The sequence below is a fragment of the Equus asinus genome, chromosome 16 (genome assembly GCF_041296235.1).
Source record: "Equus asinus isolate D_3611 breed Donkey chromosome 16, EquAss-T2T_v2, whole genome shotgun sequence".
NCBI lineage: Eukaryota > Metazoa > Chordata > Mammalia > Perissodactyla > Equidae > Equus > Equus asinus.
In genome coordinates this window covers 13,672,885-13,692,206 of record NC_091805.1, presented here as the reverse complement: position 1 = coordinate 13,692,206, position 19,322 = coordinate 13,672,885, and the positions used below count along the sequence as shown (strand labels likewise).

At 37.7% G+C, this 19,322-nt stretch overlaps 1 protein-coding gene across 5 annotated transcripts in view; it reads right to left on the bottom strand.

Moving 5' to 3' along the window:
* Positions 1–19,322, bottom strand: part of ST6GALNAC3 (ST6 N-acetylgalactosaminide alpha-2,6-sialyltransferase 3) — a 497,431-nt gene that overhangs the window by 89,207 nt on the left and 388,902 nt on the right. The window contains exon 4 of one of the 5 annotated variants that reach the window (XM_070486614.1): positions 2,728–3,384. The exons of 3 other annotated variants lie outside the window; for them this stretch is intronic. In XM_070486614.1, coding sequence (XP_070342715.1) covers positions 3,090–3,384 — 295 coding nt within the window. In that variant the 3' untranslated portion in view covers positions 2,728–3,089. Of the gene's footprint in view, positions 1–2,727; positions 3,385–17,248; positions 17,448–19,322 lie in introns of those variants that run through there. One more of the 5 variants, XM_070486618.1, reaches the window with a different exon arrangement.

The window sequence follows — 19,322 nt, the reverse complement described above, 5'->3', positions numbered from 1 at the left end:
ATAAGATACTAATAAATTCATAGTTCTATGCTGTTTCCATTTCTAAGTGACTGCCCTACAGAAGAACCAGCAGTTTTTTGATAGATAGCAAGTATAGGATTCAGGATTCTTGTCCCCACATCTTTATTGGCAATGTGATCCTGACGGACAATATTCCTTTGCTTCACTTTACAAAAGCCATGAAAAGTAGAACCTGCCCATTACCAGAAGGCTACAGTTTGGACCTAAAAGAAATCCGGCTATTGTCTGATGATTATTGTCCTATAAAAGAAAACTATTAATTTCAGCCATGATACCAGAATTCCTCAGGCTTTGTTTGTACACAAGCATGAAGACAAGACCTCCAAATGCCAGAAAAGAGATTATCACAAAGGCTAGTAGATTTTCTTAAATGTATAAAAATAATAGTAAACACTTACATAGCACTTAGGTGCCAGACATGCTTCTAAGGACTTTACAGGTGGTAACTCATTTTGTCCTCCAATCATTCTGGGAGCCTAAGATCAGAACCCATAGATCATGATCGCACCTCTACCCAATGCTACCTCCCACATGATCTATTGCCTTGGGGATGATTACTCTGTATTCCATGGAGATAATTTCATATTGAAGACTATCTTACTTCACGTTGAAAAATTGCTAATAAAGTCACAAAGTCTTAGCAAGTTTAGAGGGACAAGGATCTGAGAAATTATTCAGTTTTAACCAAGACCTAAAGAAGCTACCTGAAGTGCCAGGTATCACACATCTAGATGGCAGATTAGAAACAAGAATGTAGTATCCTGTCCTCTGTATAACTAACTTTCCATATTCCTTTTCTTATGTGGAAGCTGAGACATCCATATACTTAAAACATATTTCTTGATAACCTACACCATGCCAGCCATCATTTTAGACACTGGAGATGTGGTTAGGGACAGAGAAAATACCTACCTTCATGGAGTCATGCTATTCAATTCACTAAATAATCAAGGATTTATTGAGCACTGATTATGCACCGAGCTCCAAAGGAGGTTTGCAGAGGTGGTGATGGGTGGAGTGGGGGGAGCAAAGAGTACAAGAGATGGTCCCTGATCACCAAAGAGTTACATAAAAGACTAAGAAAAATATGAAAGATTCATAGGAAAATACAAAACAGCATACAGTTAAGAGCCCAGTTGTATAGTAGATGAATCCCAAGGGATTTCAGAGAAGGGGAGATCCAGAAAGAGAGAGGGATCTGGGTGTGTACATCATGGAGAAAGCAGAGAGCTAGTGATGGCTGCCTACCATGGAATGTGCAGCAGCCAGGTTTAGAAACATGGATGGACTTTAAAGGTATAGAGCTGAGTGAGTAAAGTCAGACACAGATTAAATTTACCATAAGTCACTTATGTAAATCAAAATAAATGCACAACATATAATGATATAGTTATAACAATAACAGTAATAATTAACAATAATAATTAATTGGCAAAGATGTATGCAGTGAAAAAAGAGGCACATAAAACATAATGGAATGCCTGCCTATGCAGAGAGGGGAAAGAGAATAGGCATAAATGTAAAAAAAATACATTAATGAATTGAATAATTAAAAAATAGGATCAAGGTCTCACAAGCCAATGATGAAAATGTTTTATGACATGATTACGTCAATTCTCTGCCATCGAGTCCAAGGAAAAAACTCAAAGAGGCCTGGAATAGGACACAGTGGAGCTTTGTAGGATGTATAGACCATATTCTGGCTGAGAAAGGAATGGAAAAGGTGATCTGAGTGAGGAGACAGCACCAGAGGGAAGAGACCATTATGCCTGGAGGGGAAGCTGCATGTGGAGGGAGTGGAGGAAATATGGGCAGATATACGACTTAGGTCTCTTAGGGGAAGCCTCAGAAGGCAGGCGAGGCCTCAGAGCTGATGTGGTAGAAAACCTGGACTGAAGGGGGCTTCCTGAGCGGGTAGGTGATTCAGAGAAAGAAGAGACTAAGGAAGGGGAGCCTGCCTATGTCTTCAGGAAGAAGACCCAGATGGTGAAGCATCTAGGAATTCAAGTTATGGACATTCAAATGTGTAAAGATGAGGACCTGAATCAGTGATGTCCATGGGAAAGAAAGGGAGATGAGGAAGGGACACACGTACACTGTGAGAAGACCATGAAATGCGATGAGAGGGGTTAGCTTGATTCTTTGTAGAGGACATTTTTGCAAATTTGCGTCAGAGTAGCCATGTTTCTTGAAAACAGTTAAGTGGGTCACTTGCTTAGCTTTCCTTAGTGGTAGATTAATTAGCCAGCTGTAACTCCCGGATCTCTATTTTTAAATAACGACTTGCATAAATCTCCGAAGACAAGAACTCACCACTAGTATACAGCATATTCTGGCAGCTGCAAGTTATTATGCCCAGTGGAAATTAAATATCTTTTAGGGAAATCATGCAAGATCTCGTGACAAATATGAAATTAACCCCTGCCACCTCTATGCCCAACTCATTTCTTCGCCTGCCTGCCATTGTAATAAGCAGAGTCTCTGGGGTCTTGAAATGACAGTAGAATTGGCAATATTTTAAAAAGGCATTATTCGTCTATGAGCATTAGTAGAACACAGAGTCTTTGTTCCTGGTTGAGGTAGAAGCTCTGGAAATTAAACATCAGTAAACACACACAATAGGCCCCTCCTAAAAAAACTATTAACCTGTGGTCAGACGGAGCTACTTATAACTCCAGGGATGTAAACAAACAAACAAACGAGCCGTTTTATTTATCATGTTAGGCATTTTATTTCCTTTGCTTAACACCCTCAATCTCTCACTTCTCTTCCCTTCTGACCAAACGCATTCTCATTCTGGTTCTTTATTATTTCTTTCTTTATTTACAAGCTCCAGGTTTCAGATAACATATGACTTTTCACTTACCCTTTTCACTGCCTATTTTTTTGTTTGGGTTCATGCAGTTTGTAGGAGATATGAAACCTTGGGTTCTCAGTCAGAGTGGAATCAGAACCAAAAGAAAGAATTGTAAGAGCTGGCTGTAGGTAACTCCAACAAAGCCGCATGAGGAAGGGTCCTGAGGCCTGGAGCAGCACCGGGTATTCAGGTGCCACGGATAAATGTGTGTTTATAAAATGACGGTCAATACACCGGACATAATTACCAAGCAAAGGACTTGATTTGTTTGATGATTTTCAATAAAAGGGAGAAGCAAGGGATGATTTGGGCAGGAAACCTGCCCCTGGGTGGGTGAAAATGGAATCCTCGAGTTTCCCAAGTTATTGTAAAGACTCCATAACAAATCCCTGATTTCCCACTTGAGAACCAACAATCCAGAATCCAGGAGAGGAAAAAGTAGTAATGCTTCCATGTAGACAGTACAGTTTCGGGTCAGATGTGAAGCAGAGAAAATCAGTAAAGACCTGAAAAGAGAAACAGAGGTGATGGTTGTCACAGCCCCTCTCCTTGGAGGGGCCCATCACTCAAGCCCATCCCTGCAGAGTTGGAGTCCGCTGCTCCCTTATCAGTCTCTGCTTTGAGCCCTAGGCCTTCCTGTAACTTTTCCTATGCTCCAGGGTGTCTCTGACCCTCATAGGGAAGGCTGCAAGCTCCAGTGTTGCCAGGCAGAACTCTTTTCCTCTTTCATCTGAGTCCAGACATGGCTGCAAGCCTAGGCTTTCACCTTGACCCTTTCACCTCCTATGTCAAGAAGTTAACACGGTTCCTGCCTCCAGCTAATGGCTTCCAACATTGCAGAATGGGAGTCTGTCTTATCAATTATATGAACTTCAGTCTTCGGCATAAAGGTCATTATTGTGTTATGCACCTGGAATCACATTGTAATGAGGCAAATCACATTCTCTTACAGTCAATGAGGGGGAAAAAAAGCACACAAATGGAAATTACTCCTAAAATGACCTTGCTGGATTTCTACATCTGGCTAGCAGAGCCTGTTTCTATACATCAAGAAGCTGACATGGCAGCTTTGTCATACAAGCAGGCAGCCCAATCTCATGTTAGCAAACACGCTATTATGGAACATATGGCATAAGCCCATTAATAGTGTGCATAGTTGATGAATTCCCAGTGTAGTACCCGTGACGTTTACTGATTCACTGCCACCCTGCCCCAGGCTGCTTCCAAACATGTCAGAAAAATAAAATGTTATCCATATTTGCATTCAGAAGTGATTCCATATTTACACATGCTAATAAAAACAAAACTTGCTTTTTAAGGAAGGGGCAAGCTCCATAATCAGTTTTCTGAGAGGCTCAAGTATTTGACATATTCTACGTACATTGCATTCACTGGAATAGCAACTTGAAAAACACAGGTAGGCTGGCTCTGTGACTTCTCATCTTTAGCTGGCCGATAGCAGAGGAGAGCCGGGGGTGCCTGCGCATCGCTCACTTCCTCTGCCTAAACAACTTGCCTTGGATTGTTTCTCTGTGACTGAACAAACATTTGATGAACCAGTGAATGAATTAGCTATGTGGATAGCCACGACCTGATGGTGCCCTACAACGTCTCTGCCCCTTTCATCAATAAGCATCTCCCTCTCCAGCTTCCTCAGCCCTGCTCTCATTACTGGAATACAGAATTTGAGGTCATTAAATAGGGCATGATGTCTGGCTCTGAAAATCACTGGTAACGTGATTTTCATGAACAAATCACTTAACCTCTATGAGCCTCAATTATCTTATCCATAAAAATGGGTGAGGGGCCGGCCCCATGGCCAAGTGGTTAAGTTCGCGCGCTTGGCTTTGGCTGCCCCGGGTTTCGCTGGTTCGGATCCTAGGCACTGCCGTGGCACTGCTCGTCAGGCCATGTTGAGGCAGTGTCCCACATAGTTCAACCACAAGGACCTACAGCTAGAATATACAACTATGTACTGGGGGGCTTTGAGGAGGAGAAGGAGGAAGAGGGGGAGGGGGAGGAGGAGGAGAAGAAGAAGAAAAGAAAAAGAAGATTGGCAACAGATGTTAGCTCAGGTGCCAATCTTTAAAAAAAAAAGGTGAATTACAGCATTTGTCTTGTAAGGATTCTTTAAGGTGCAAGAGACAGAAATCCAATCAAACTATTTCAAGAGAAAAACAAAGAATAAGTTTATTGGCTCACATGGCTGGGAGGACAATTGGGCTATGTGACCAACTCACAGGATGGGGACCCGGGACTCAAATGCTAGGATCAAGACTCAAAGCCACCAGAACTTACTCTCTCCTCCATCTCTCAGCTCAGCTCAGCTCGGCTTTACTCTCTCCTGTTACAGCCACACCTTCTTCACTTGGAACGAACTTGGTTACTTTTAACCCTAATTTCACATTCTCCTAGCATCGTGAACCTAGAGGAAAAGCTGTTTATTCTTCACTTACAAATCATATCCTTCTTTAGTATTCCAGGGGAGGCCTGAGACTGGCGCTGCTGGCTCACATGTTTATCTTAGGATGAGAAGTCTATGATGGACCAGGCAGGGATCGTGCCCACCCCTGTACCTAGGCTGAAAGGCAGGGACTGGAGTGAGTTACCAGAAGAAGGCGGATCAAAATATTGTTGAGCAAATAAGGCAAGAATAAAAGCTGCCTGTCTCCTAACCTGTCTCACCAGGTTACTGTGAGGATCCGGGCACACACAGGTGTGCAGAACAATCTGAACAGCCATAGGTTAATATCATATGTAAATGGGCTTTGTAAACTGTCAAATGTCATACATGAGTCCTCGCAGAATAACTACCAATTCCATTTATTATTTCTCTCTCTGAGGGTGGAACCTGCTTAGGCCAGTATTAATGACAGCTGCAATGATAACAGTTAACATTTAAGAAGCTATTATTTCATGTCAGGAATTGCTTTTCTGAGCATCTTATATGTATGAACTATGAAATAGGCACTAATATTGTCCCCAGTTTTTACCTAAATAAACTATACAAAGAGAGGTAAAGCAACCTGCCCAAAATAACTCACCTAGCAGTGGAGTGAGGGTTTTGCCTTAGGGAGTCTGAGCCAGAGGTCACACTACCAATGAGCAGCCCTCAATATTTCTTGTATAGAAATATGGAGTATGGTTGAAAAGCAGCTAATATTTGACATGGGACTGTGTGGCTTTTCCTTGAGGCACTGAAAACGCCACGAGATTGGTAATTGTGTTTATCTCACTCACAGTTGCATAAATATGCCACTCATGAGGTCTACATGTCTCGTATGAGAAGAGTAGAGATAATTAGGATTGGGCTAGGCTTTTATTTGAGTGCCTGAATATCATTCAAATAATATAGTGCTTTTGAAAATGAATATGCACATCCATTTTTCTGAAATTCAGAAAAGATGCATGATATTCAGGTGCCTAATAACTTGGCTGCTAGTTAATCAGGCTTGACACTTATATAGCACTTTACCTTTTAAAATCATTTTAGAATATGTTAGTACAACATCCCTGTGAGACAAGGAAGGTTCCTGAACTGCCCCTGATCTCCCCCACTATCTGGTAGCTAAATAGTTGGTGGACTAGGGAAGAAAGAAAAGAATTGGACAAACCAAGCAAAGAATACACGCAACCAAGAATGACAGAGACATGGGCAGTGAATGTGAAAGGAACATCCTCTGAATTTGCAGAGGTTTGCCCTTGACACATAGGCTTAAACATGCCATATATACAATAATAATTACTCATCTCTGATTGGTTAAAATGTAAGAAAACAGCAACCAATCTGCATCTTCAACTTCAAATGCCTGTACACCAATCACTTGACCTTATCAATAGTCATTTCCATTGACTAAGACTTGCTTCTAATTGTCAATTTTCATAATATTTTATATGTATATTCCAAGTCCTGTTTACTGCCCCAAGTTCTGCTTTTCTCAAAAAGTATCTGCCTGATGTTAACATCTGGCATGGTTTGGCCATGTTCATTATAGATTCTTTCATGTTCTCTTGTATTTGATTAAAAGTTGCTTCCAGGGTACGATGTGATGCTGAGCTGATCCCACTAGTCACATGAACAAAGATGTTCTTGGCCATTGTTTTCACTCATACGCTGAGACTACCTCTTCTTCTCCTCAGGCATGAATGCTGATCACCACGGACAACCCAAAAAAGTGGAGAGAGAAAGGTACATGAGCAAGGTAATAGGGCTAAAACACCATCCTAGGATGCTTTGGAGCTACAAACAACATTTTCAAGATTAGTGAATGGCATCCCCATTAATAGAGTGGCCTAAAAATCAGACTGAATCCAGGTCAGCATATAGTACATATTTCTGGCTAGTAAAAACTCATCTTACTTCTAGCATCAGCTCATCCTTCTTTCTCAAGGTACCAAGGACTAAAGGGAAGGCAGCACAGGAAAATAGTTATGAGAACAAATTCTAGGACTAGGGAGACCTGAGTTCAAATTGATTGAAGTAATTACTAACTATGCGATCTTAGGCAAGTTGATCAATTTCTCTGAATATCAGTTTCCCAAAGTAATACCAGAACCTACCTCATAGAATTGTTACAGGGCCAAATAAGATAATTCACTCAGAAGCTTAGCACTGTGCCAGGGATATAGTGAATGCTCAGAAATAAATATCATTAACTGTCTTCAGGTTTCTTTGATATTGTCACATTCAATTTTAAGATATGATATTGAGGTTTCTTTAAAAAGATAAACCCAGGAATTTTAGATAATGATTGCCTGTGAAAGAGGAAAATATTGTGGTCTGTATGAACTCATAATGATCTTTATCCACCCAGGCTAGGAACAGAAATGCTCTAAATCACCCAAAAGGTCAGGTACTTGCCAGCAGTTAGCAGACTAATATGCAGTGTTGACCCTGGGCAAAGTCAGGAAATAGACGATCTCTCTTTGGTGAGCCTGTTTTTCTGCTTGCACCCTCTTCCCTCTTCCTGAGATATTCTCCTCACTCTATTTTATTTGGGGCATTTGAGGCCCTTCCAGATTCCTTGGAAGTCCCAACAGGTAAATGACTGCTTTACCTACTCATGAGTACAACTCTGGCAGCTTAAGACTCTCAAGGAACTGATAGTAGCTTTTGTCCGTTTCCTATAACCACATTATTAACCTGGAAGATTTTTCAGCTCCTTTCCCTCCCTTCAAACAGCTACAGAGATAATCCATGATAAAGGGACTTGACAGTGCCTCTGATTACCCTTTAGCATGGGGCATGGCAAGGATGTTGGGGGTTGGGGGCAAGTGTTACCAAGTTCAGGGTTTAATTTGTGCTGCTACGGGAAAATGTGAGCAGACCTTTTTAGAATCAATCCACTAGGGGAAAATATCGAAGGAAGCATTCAAACCACGGTGCTCAAGCAGAATGAACACTTATTTCACAGACACAATTACAACTGCCAGTGGAGAAAATTCTACCAAAACTATTTAATCTCTGAAATGGGCAATATGCTTGTCAGCCTCTTGGGCATTTCAACCTTGGTGCAATGGTTCATAGCAAATCTTCCCATGACTAAAACCCATCAGATTTATCAAGTGTCTCCATTCTCCCACAATAAAAGTCTTTTAAGTCTGTGAGGATGAGGCAAGCTTTGTGTGTACAATATATGCTCCTCTCTGTCACCAATGCAAAACCTGGGGATATGCTGGAGAAAGCAGCCTTGAAGAATGAGGATATTCATCTTGCTAGTGTTTCAGATGCTATTTCTCAGCTAATCTCCCCTGCAAATCAAGAAGTCCAATTCAATTCAAGTCTAGTTCAAGCTTGTCTTTCAGAGTATCTAGTAATTCCTCAACAACATGGACTGTGTACTTGCTTTGTGCTTCACTTTCCACCCATACTCCTCTCAGCCCCATGAGTTCATTATGGCTGTGGAAAGTATTAAGATTAAGACTAGAATTAGGAGTCAGAGAATTTGCTAGAACTAGCCATTTTTTCCCCTATCATGTCTATTAATGACTGCAACATCATAAACAATAAAGTTTAATTAGGAACTAAAGTGTCTACAGCAATTAAATATGAAGGAAGCATTCAAAAACGCAGCAGGAAGGATCATATTTTTAAAGCATTTAAATTGCAAATTATGTTATTGACAGAACTTTTAAAAGAAATTTTGTGTTTGGGGAGAAAAAAGAAAGACGTCTAAAGTAAAGTGTTGACACCATGGCATTTACAGACAAATAAATATTTAGGATGGATCAATTGGCAACCATGAGCATGTGCTCCAGGAAACATATAGAACTAATGGGAGCTGTCCTTAATTTCTACCTCACTGAGTCAATGAGAAAAAACATCAACTTAAAGGATTCCAGAGTAATGACATGACTCATTAGTGTTAAGGCCACTTCAAATTAAAGAACTCATATTCAGTTACTGAGAGAAGAAAATCATTAATGAGTTTCATGCATGAATATTTGGGAAGGGCTGCAGCTCCTTCTCTAGGCATAAAGCTACCTGAAGTTGTAACCATGGACTTTAGGTTTCTGAGACCAGATTCTAAAAAATTTTGCCCCTGTTTGATTCTATAGGTCACTGCTTGATAAACAGTGCTGGGAATGGAAGCTGTGTGCCCACTAATCCAGTGAGAAGAGCTCAGAGTGTTGTAAACTATAGGGACAGGGTAAACGCTAGAGAGAAAGGAAAGTTCTATTATCACAGAAAGACACGCAAAGGAAGCGGGAAGGTGAGCCTTCATTCCTCTAAGTCTGTGCTCTTCCAAAATACAATGGTAGCAACTTCAGAACACAACGTAAAGATGAAGACATGTCGGCTGTCTCTGCCTGAATGCTTTGAAGTACTGCACAGCTGCTGAATTTGTCATTGTTTTGGCATTTGCTGTTGAGCTTGGAGCTTGACAGTCTGCTTTAATCTTTAACTCCATCACATATTAGGCCCGTTCCAGAGAGGTGTCCATTTGAAGCCTCCAGTAATAAAAATTTTGTGTTTGAAGGAACAGTGTTGAATGAGTTGTCTTGTTCCTTGTAATAAGTAACATGAATAATAGTCTTATAGAAAATGAAATATCAGGTGTAAAGTCAAAGGAGAAGTCCAGAATGCAAAGACTACAAGGGGTTGGGAAGTTTGTAGACAGTGATGCTGTCTCCTGTACCAGCTATGAGAAAGACCTTAGATTAAAATTCTCTCTACAAGGTTGCCACACTGTCAAAACAACTGGGCATTTGTTAATCGCCTCATTGGATGACCTATACCCATAAGTCATTTCTAAGTAAGGAACAAAGGAGCAGAGGCTGATCTTTTTGGAATTCCTTTCTAATGGCCAGGAATTCTGGCGATTTTATTTTCTAGTACAATTATGTTTCCTTCTACTCTGTGTCTGAATTGCAAAGGAACAGAAGCATGGCATTCCTAGTTGAAGTTCTTCAAGTTGACAGTCTGGTAGTCTGATCTATTTTTATTTACTTTTAAATTTAAATTCAAAGCCAGTATTCATAAGTACCTTCACAATAATATGGCAGGCTTATGGGAAAGGCTCCCTGGATCCTCTGTTTATCTAAAGTTTGGCCTCCTCATTATGATCAATTAGTATTTCAGAGAGTTAATTTTTTTCTAAGATTGGAATAAATGTCACTTTCCAGAAAGTCATTTATATTGCTATTCATTTTCTTTTCAGTGCCTTGTTTATGACTAAAAAATGCACTGATGATTTCATAATGAGAGTATATTATGTAGAAATGGAAATATAATCTTTGAAAAGTAAGACTTTTTATGTGTTAGGTGACATTTCTCCTCAATTTCTTTTTCATGTGATTTTTTTTTCTTTTCTAAAGGGAAATATAAGTGTTAGGAGAGAACTGAAATATACATCAGGATTTTTTGATATATTTCTTGAACTACTATAAAATCTAAAGGGACTAGATGATTAAAGTCCTTCATTTTTAAAGAATTCTCTTTGAGAAATCCCAACTAAAGAAAAATTGTTTTTATTATTGTTTGTTTTGTTAAAGGGCATAGAATACGCCAGGTTTCATAAGAAACAAAATATTTATCTCTATTTCTCTAACGTTATACATAATATTTTGGATGTTTAAAAGCAATACTATTCATAATGTGAAAGATACCAATAAAGCCATTGACCATGAACATTTTGAGGTCATCTATTCATTTATTTCATAATTTATTCAATAAGTAAATGATGAGCATCTACTATATGTGATTACAGATGCTAAGTACTATGGCAAGCATGAACATGAATAACATAGTTTTTACATTTAAGAAATTTATAATATAGTAGCAGAGAGAGACACTATCAGATACCCATGTACAGCAGAAGTTTCAAAATGCTATGGAATTTCTAGTTCAAGATAGCTCACTGAAGGTGCTGTTTTCCCTCACAAATGACTACTAACATGAACTTATAAGAAACCATTATGAAAGCCATAGTAAGACTGGAAAACTGGGCATCCTAACAGCAGAGCACCACACTGATAGGAATCTGGGAAGACATAAAGAAGATAAGAATAGATTGACAGACTTTTCTGTTCCATGGTTAAAGCAGGTTAAAATACTTTTTGGTAGACCAATTCACCTGCTGAGAAGAAGTTTTTTAAAAAAGCAAAACAAACACAAAGATCCTCTGTTTAAAGATATACACAGCTGCAGAAATAATGAGGACTAGAGAGGCTAAAATCACGGGAAGGGGAGACTCTTGGAAAGGTGCAATAATGATCTCCAGCTGCACTTTCCCTGGAAGCTTGTGCTGATTCTTGCGTGGGCAGGCTGGGAAACCCGGCTTTCAGCAGGCAGAGGGCCACTGTTGAGGGGAGAGAAATCAGCAGATATTTTGGCACGTAGATGAGAGGGAGTCATAAAATTGGATACTTGAGCCTCAACACAGAACTGATTCCTCCCTCAAAACATGTGCCAAATTTTAAAGGTGTACAAGGTAGGAGGCTAAAAAGCTAAGTGACAACCTCTGAGAAGTCAAGTGGGAAATTCTGTAGTCTCCTGGTATTGACAACACAGACCTGCTAGGGCAAATGGACCTAGTGAATATAGCAGGCCCTTAACTGCCAGCACTGGAGGTCTCTGGACTAGAGACAGGGAAAACCAGAGATAGACAGAGTTTTAGTTAGTTTAATAAAAACTTCAATTCAGCCTAAAATTGGCTCATTCCTGAATGATTTAAGATAGCCTCTCACTCTATTTACTTAACAGAGGAAAAGATAATCCTTTTATGATGCAAGGTCACAATATCTGGAGTCTCTTCAATATTTAGACTCAATGTTCTTTATTTATTAAAATCATTCTAGGCATGGCAACAGACAGGGCCTTGTGTCTGAAAACCAGGAGGGAAAAACAGGCAACAGAAACAGATTCATAGGTGATACAGATATTAGTGTGATAAGATAAGGACTATAAACTAACTCATTAATATGAACAACAAAAGAAAAGTGATAGAGAAAAAAAGATAAAATATCAGAGAATCTTACCAGGTAATAAGAATCTGAATCAGTCATTTTTACATGATATTTATATATATGTATATATGTGTATGAATTATATCTAAACATTACATTCTACGCATGCCATATATATGTAAAGTACATGTATACTCATACATATAGACATAGATATTCATATATATCTGATTTACTACAGAGATTTGTCCTTGCGCAACTGCGACAGCTGGTTAACAATTCACTGTAGAGTGAATGTCTCTGTGTCTTATACTGGAGCTTCATGTCTAGGGGGTAAGCATTTGAGAAAGGAAGATGGATATAAAACTCAGGAAAGTGAGAAAAAACTGGAATCTAACAGAAGGAGCTGGAACACATGAGGATGGACTAAAAACCCCATGCCAGTCTCTCGCTGCCCCTAACTTTGATGGCAATTGTCAGGCACAAGAAGTTCTTACCCTTCATTGCACAGTTGAACACACACTTGGCTGGGGATTCAGAGAAGCTGAAAGAGGAGCAGTAGCTGAAGCCCTGGCTGCTGCGCAACACCAATGAGTGAACCAACAGATCAGTGACAACCTGCACGAGCTGCAACAGCATCTGAGGTCACTGCATGGCCTTCCAAGTGCAAATCAATGACTACTGCTTCAATTCTACCTTCCAGATCAAACACATAATGTCTTTTGTGGCCCACTTGAACTCAAAACATGAAAGGAAGAGATTTCTTGGAAACATAGTTCAGCCTAGGCTATTGGACATAATAAAAATCCATTAAAGAATCTATATAAAGAATTGGATGGGGGTTCCCGACACAAAAGGTGTCCTATCTTAAAATAAGAACTAAATTAATGCATATAACACCAAACTGGACAGAGCTGAGGAAAAAAACAGTGAACTCAAAGACACTCCATGAGAAAAGATCCAAATGGAAGCACAGAGAAATAAAAGAACGGGTAAGGGGCAAGAATAGAGCAAAAGAGAAGTAGTACAAAATATATGTAGTTGATATATCAGAGAGAGAAGAGAGAATTGAAAAGAAACAATATTTGAAGAGATAATGGCAATTTTCCGAACTGAAGAAAAACATCAATTCACAGATTCAAAATGCTCAGTAAACTACAAGCAGAACAGATACTATTAAAAATCATTAAAGCAGGGCTGGCCCCATGGCCGAGTGGTTAAGTTCGCACACTCCGCTGCAGGCGGCCCAGTGTTTCATTGGTTCGAATCCTGGGCGCGGACATGGCACTGCTCATCAAACCACGCTGAGGCAGCGTCCCACATGCCACAACTAAAAGGACCCACAACAAAGAATATACAACTATGTACCAGGGGGCTTTGGGGAGAAAAAGGAAAAAAATAAAAAAATCTTAAAAAAAAATCATTAAAGCACATCATTTAAAAAACTGATTTTAAAAAAGAGATAAATAAAATAAATCTTAAAAGTAGCCAGAGTGAAAAAAAATGACTATCATCAAAGGAATACCAATGAGAAGATTTCTGACTTCTCAGTAGAAATGATATGAGCCAGAAGAGGTCATGATGTCTTTTATTTTCAGAAAAGTGATGAAAATAACAGTCAACCTAGCACTCTACACCCAGTGAAAGTGTACCTCAAAAATAAAGGGGAAATGGGGGCTGGCCTGGTGGTGACATGGTTAACTTCGTACACTCTGCTTCGGTAGCCCAAGTTCACCGGTTCAGATCCTGGGCACAGACCTACGCAGTGCCTATTAAGCCATGTTGTTGTAGGTGTTACACATATAAAGTAGAGGAAGATGGGCACAGATGTTAGCTCAGGGCCAATCTTCCTCAGCAAAAAGAGGAGGACTGGTGGTGGATATTAGCTCAGGGCTAATCTTCCTCAAAATGAATAAATAAATAAATAATAAAGGGGAAATGAAAACATTAACAGAAAAACAAAAATTAAGGTAATTCATTGTCAGTAGGATTGCACTAAAGGAAATATTAAAGGAAGTGTTCAGGCAAAAGGAGTATGATCACAGAGGAAAATACAGAAATGGAGGAAGAAATTAGGTGTAAGACAAAGGTAAACGTGTAGGCAAATATAACTGAGTATAGACGGCACAAAACAACAATGACTATGTCTGGAGAATTTAAAATATTGTAGAATTAAGATGCTTGACAACAATAATACAAAAGGGATAAATGAAATTAAAGTTTTCTAGGGTTCTATCACTATTATGGAAAAGGTAAAAATAATCACTTGTATTAGGCTGCAATAAGTCATGGATGAATATTTTGATCTCTTAACCATTCAAAAAATTGTTTAAAAATGTAAAATTGATAAGATAATAGATAGAAAAAATTGGACAACAAAAGTCACATGATTAATCCAAAAGAAGGCAAAAAAATCAAAAGGTATAAAAAACCTATTAGATGGGCCAAACAGTAAACAATTAATAAAAAGGTGGATGTAATATATAAATACATTAACTATAAATGGACAAAGTAGTTCAAGTAAAAGGTTAATATTTTCAGGCTAGATTTTAAAAAATTCCGTGTGCTTACAACAGTAAGGAGGTACCATGTAAATACTAACTAAAGAGAACTGGTATAGCTATACTGACCTCAGCTAAAATAACCATAACACAAAAAGCATTACTAGAGATAAATTAGGTCATATAATAATAAGGTACCAGTCCACCAGGAAGATACAACAATTATAAGTCTAAATGCATCCAATATATTTTTTAAAAAAAGAACTTAGCAATTCTCTGGAATCTATAAGCCAGACATAAAAAAGAGACTCAAAAGTAAGTGAAATTTTTCAGAAGAACCCCAACTAACTACAAGATCAGAAGTAGTAATGAAGACCGGAAGTAGTGGACTGTGGGTGGCTGGTCAGGTAATTTTTATCGTGGGGTGTGTGTGTGTGTGTGTGTGTGTGTCTACTATTCCAGTTGGCTCTTAGAGCAACCAACTCTTACGTTTGCTTCTAGGACTGAGTGCCAAGGACAGCTTCATAGAGGGGGAATTCTGAGAAGCGCCTCCAAGATGAAGGCTCTGAACTATCTTTAAAGAGGGGCCCATCTAGAATGCATCTCTCTTCCCTTGCCTCGTCTCTGGAATCAAGGCTCCTATTATTAGATCCTGTATTTGCTGCTAGGTCAATAGGGATTCTCAGTTGTGCTGAGTAAATAAGATGTCGCTACCAATACTTTTCAATCAAGATCCTCAGATACAAATATGAGCAAACACGCATGAATCACTAAACATCTGAGAGAAGCTCCATCACGAAAAAAGATTCACTGACTCCACAGAGGAAGCAACCACTAAGGAAACAGAAGCTAACAAAGCACGCAAGAAAAGAAGTATGTATATTTTTTTTAAATCTCATACATATTTTAAAAATATATTATCCATGATAAAAGTAACTGGCTGCTATGAAAAATAAATGAGTTAGAGTTCTTGGAAATTAAAAAACAGAATTACCATAAACTTAATAAATCAGCAGAATAGTTGAAAATTGAATAATGAACAAGAAGATCAACATGAGGGTTTCTTCTACAAAACAGCACAAATGACAGAGCTGAAGAGTCGGAAAGAAGTGATGACTCATGGAGAACGAAAGCTCATACTGAGAATTAATAATGATTAATGAAACAACTAGATACTCTGTATGATTGTGGAGCTGCACTAATACAATAGTCACAAGCTACATGTGGCTATTTAAATTTACATTTAAATTATTTAAAATGTAATAAAATTAAAAATCCGGTTCATCAACTTACTACCCATATTTCAAACCACGTGGTATCAAACCACATGTGATAGGTGGCTACAATTTTGGACAGTGCAGTGAGGAACGATTGCATTCAAAGGAACAAGAACTGACTGATGTCATTCTCTTCATCAGAAAATTTGGATGCACAGGTTGTAGAAGAAAGTCTTCAAAGTTCTGAGGGAACATGACTTTCAACCTAGAAGATTATGTTTAAATTAGCCTGCAAATGCGAACACTAAGTTGACATTTCTAGATAGGAGTTCTCAGGATATATTGTCTCATCGCTTCTTTTTGAAGGGAATACTTGAGGATATGCTCCAGCAAAAACAAAAGAATCTGAAAAAGGATGACGATGCAAGATATAAGAAAAGATGGTTAATAATTTAACCAGAAAGCACATCAATATATCTAAAAACAGTTGGTAGTAAGACTGTGACACTTAAGGCAATTTCCAAGGATAATTCCAAAGAAAGCTTTCTTAAAAATAAAAAAACTGAATAATTAATTGCTGATCTTTTCAACAAAACAAAGGAAGGGGCAGGAAGCTGGAAGGAAATTGAAAAAGGATTAAGGGTCTAATTAAGGAGGGATAGTTTTGAAAAGTATTTAACGTCAACACAGAATTGGAAATTGTAAGTTTCCATAGTGTATTTAAACATAGATTTTGTGAGAAAAATGGAATGCATAATTACCAAAGGAAGAATGAAGAAAAACCCAATAAAACCAACTAAATACAGAAAAGGAGGAAAAATAAACCATCAGAATATAAGACCAAATATTTCAGTTATCATAATAAATGAGAATCAATTAAAATCTTATTTAAAATAGGAGCCACAGAGGCCACACAAAATAGTTTCAGCTGTGCTTTTTACTACAGTCAAACCTATATTAAAATGGCACAGAATGGTTGAACATAAAGTTCCGCTAATAAATCAAGACTGGCCCCAGCAATAGTAAATATGCTTGAATTTAAGATGAAAAGAATTAAAAATGATTATGTACTTAACAAATAACATCAAAAACACAAGGTAAACTTGTTAGAATTATATAAGGAGAAATAAACAAATTTACAACGATATTTGGACACTGCAATTAGATCTCTCTCAAAAAGAGAGAGACTATTTCATTTTCTGTGATATGAAACAGTCAGAAATAAATAGGAATGCACATTAGTTGATATTCAAAATTAGTATGTATTTTTAAATATACAAAGCTAGAACTTCATACTAATAAACAAAAATGACTTATTTTTAATACCCATAGGACATTTATAAAAACTGACTACAAAAGGTCACAAAAAAACTCATGCATCTTGAAAAGTAGAAATTACAGCCTCCGTTTTCCGGCTAGAGTACAAAAACAAGCACCTCCTTCCTGCAAAACAAAACAAAATGAAAAAAGAATAACCAGAAAACTCTCCAATTATAAATGTAAAAAAACTCTTACTTTTAATAAATTTTGACTTTAAGAGGAAATCAAAATTAAAATCAAAATATGTTTAGAAGTGAATAGCAGTGAATACCTATCAAAATGGGCTAACTCAAAGATAAAATTCAGTGAAAAAAATGTACCCTAAATGTAGAATAAATAAAATCTACAAAAAATTAAGTCTAATGAAAAATTATATGTTAGGTAAATGTGAAAAATAACTTTTTTATATGCCAAAAGTAAAACATTAAGAGCATACTTAAAAAGTCATATTCGCTAAAACAACAATACTATTAAACACATGGATATAAACCTACCCAAAACATGTAAGGCCTGTATGAAAAAGAGATGATGTTTTACGATAAGACATAAAAGGAGCCTTAAATAAATGAAGCAATAAATCATATTTTGGGGCAGGAAGAGTCCTTCTAAAAGTGTTGATTCTCCCAATACAAATCTACATAGTAAGTAAAATTTCAATTAAAATCCCATGGTTATTAATCAATTTAAACAGATAACATTTATATCTGTTGTAACATTTATAACAAGAAAATGTCCAAGAATCTTAAACAAACTTTGAAATTAAACCATAATTAATTAGGATCTGTCTCAGTAGATAACAAATTTAAAAACAAAATGATAAAAGGATTTAGAAAAAAAGACTGATTTGATTGCATATATTTTTTAAACTTCTATATTGAAAAAGTTATAATAAGCAAATTAAAAAGATAACTAGGAGGAAATGCCTATAGCATGCTTAATATACAATAGCTTAATGTTAGTTTCGTACAGAGTTCTTTCAGAAGAATTATACAGACAGATGAGCCAATAGAAATCAGAATACAGGACCATTCACAAGTAGAGAAGTACATGTGCCTGAGAAACACATGCAATGTTCGCCAATCTCACTAGTATAGGAGAATGAAAATTAAAATAAGAAGACTATATTTTGCCCATTAAATTGAGAATGTAAAAAAAGATTGATAGTATTTTTGAAAATGTGGTAAAAAGAGCAAGTTCAGACACCATCCAGGGACAGCTGTTTTTGAAGCAATCTGTCAGTGAGTAACTATCAAAATATAGAATGCACGTAACCCCTGACCTAGCCAACCTCCCGTCTAGAAATCTCTCCTATCAAAAGTCTCACATTTATACAAAAGTCACATATACTCAGTAATCGCAAAAAAAGTAGAGAGGATTTTTCAATTGCCAGTTATAGGAACCCAACTCAAATAGTTTAAGCAAAAAGTAAACACAAATGGAAAACCATATATCTATTCCAAGCAAACAATAAGAGAAAGAAGAAAGTATATATATGTATATCTATCCATACACATATGTGTATATTTATATGTAAATGTATGTACGTGTATCTATATGTAGATATTTCCAAGACATATGGTTAGATAACATTTACAAAATGACTCAAGCAGCAGAACAATGCTCAGCAAAATTCCACGTAATAAGAAACAGCAGCAGAAAGAATCAACACCACATAGGTGCGAGGTGTGTGCATGTGGGTGTCTATGAAGAGAAAAAGACCTAGACTCTTACTAGAAGTTACCTGCGGAGAGCAGCGTGGGTTTGAAGGAGAAATGGAGGCAGTCTTTTACATTTTTAAATTCTCTTTTCCATATTACTAAACGCCTCCCCTACAAAAATCATCATATTCAAGTAGGAGGTTATCCATTTAAAAACAATCCGTTAAAGAAGAAATGATGTTATGGTAGCACAGAGGAGGAAGAGACTAATGCCAGGAAATAATTCCGAATTTGGAGCCTAAGATACGGTCTCTGCCCTTTAGAACGTTAAGGGAGATAA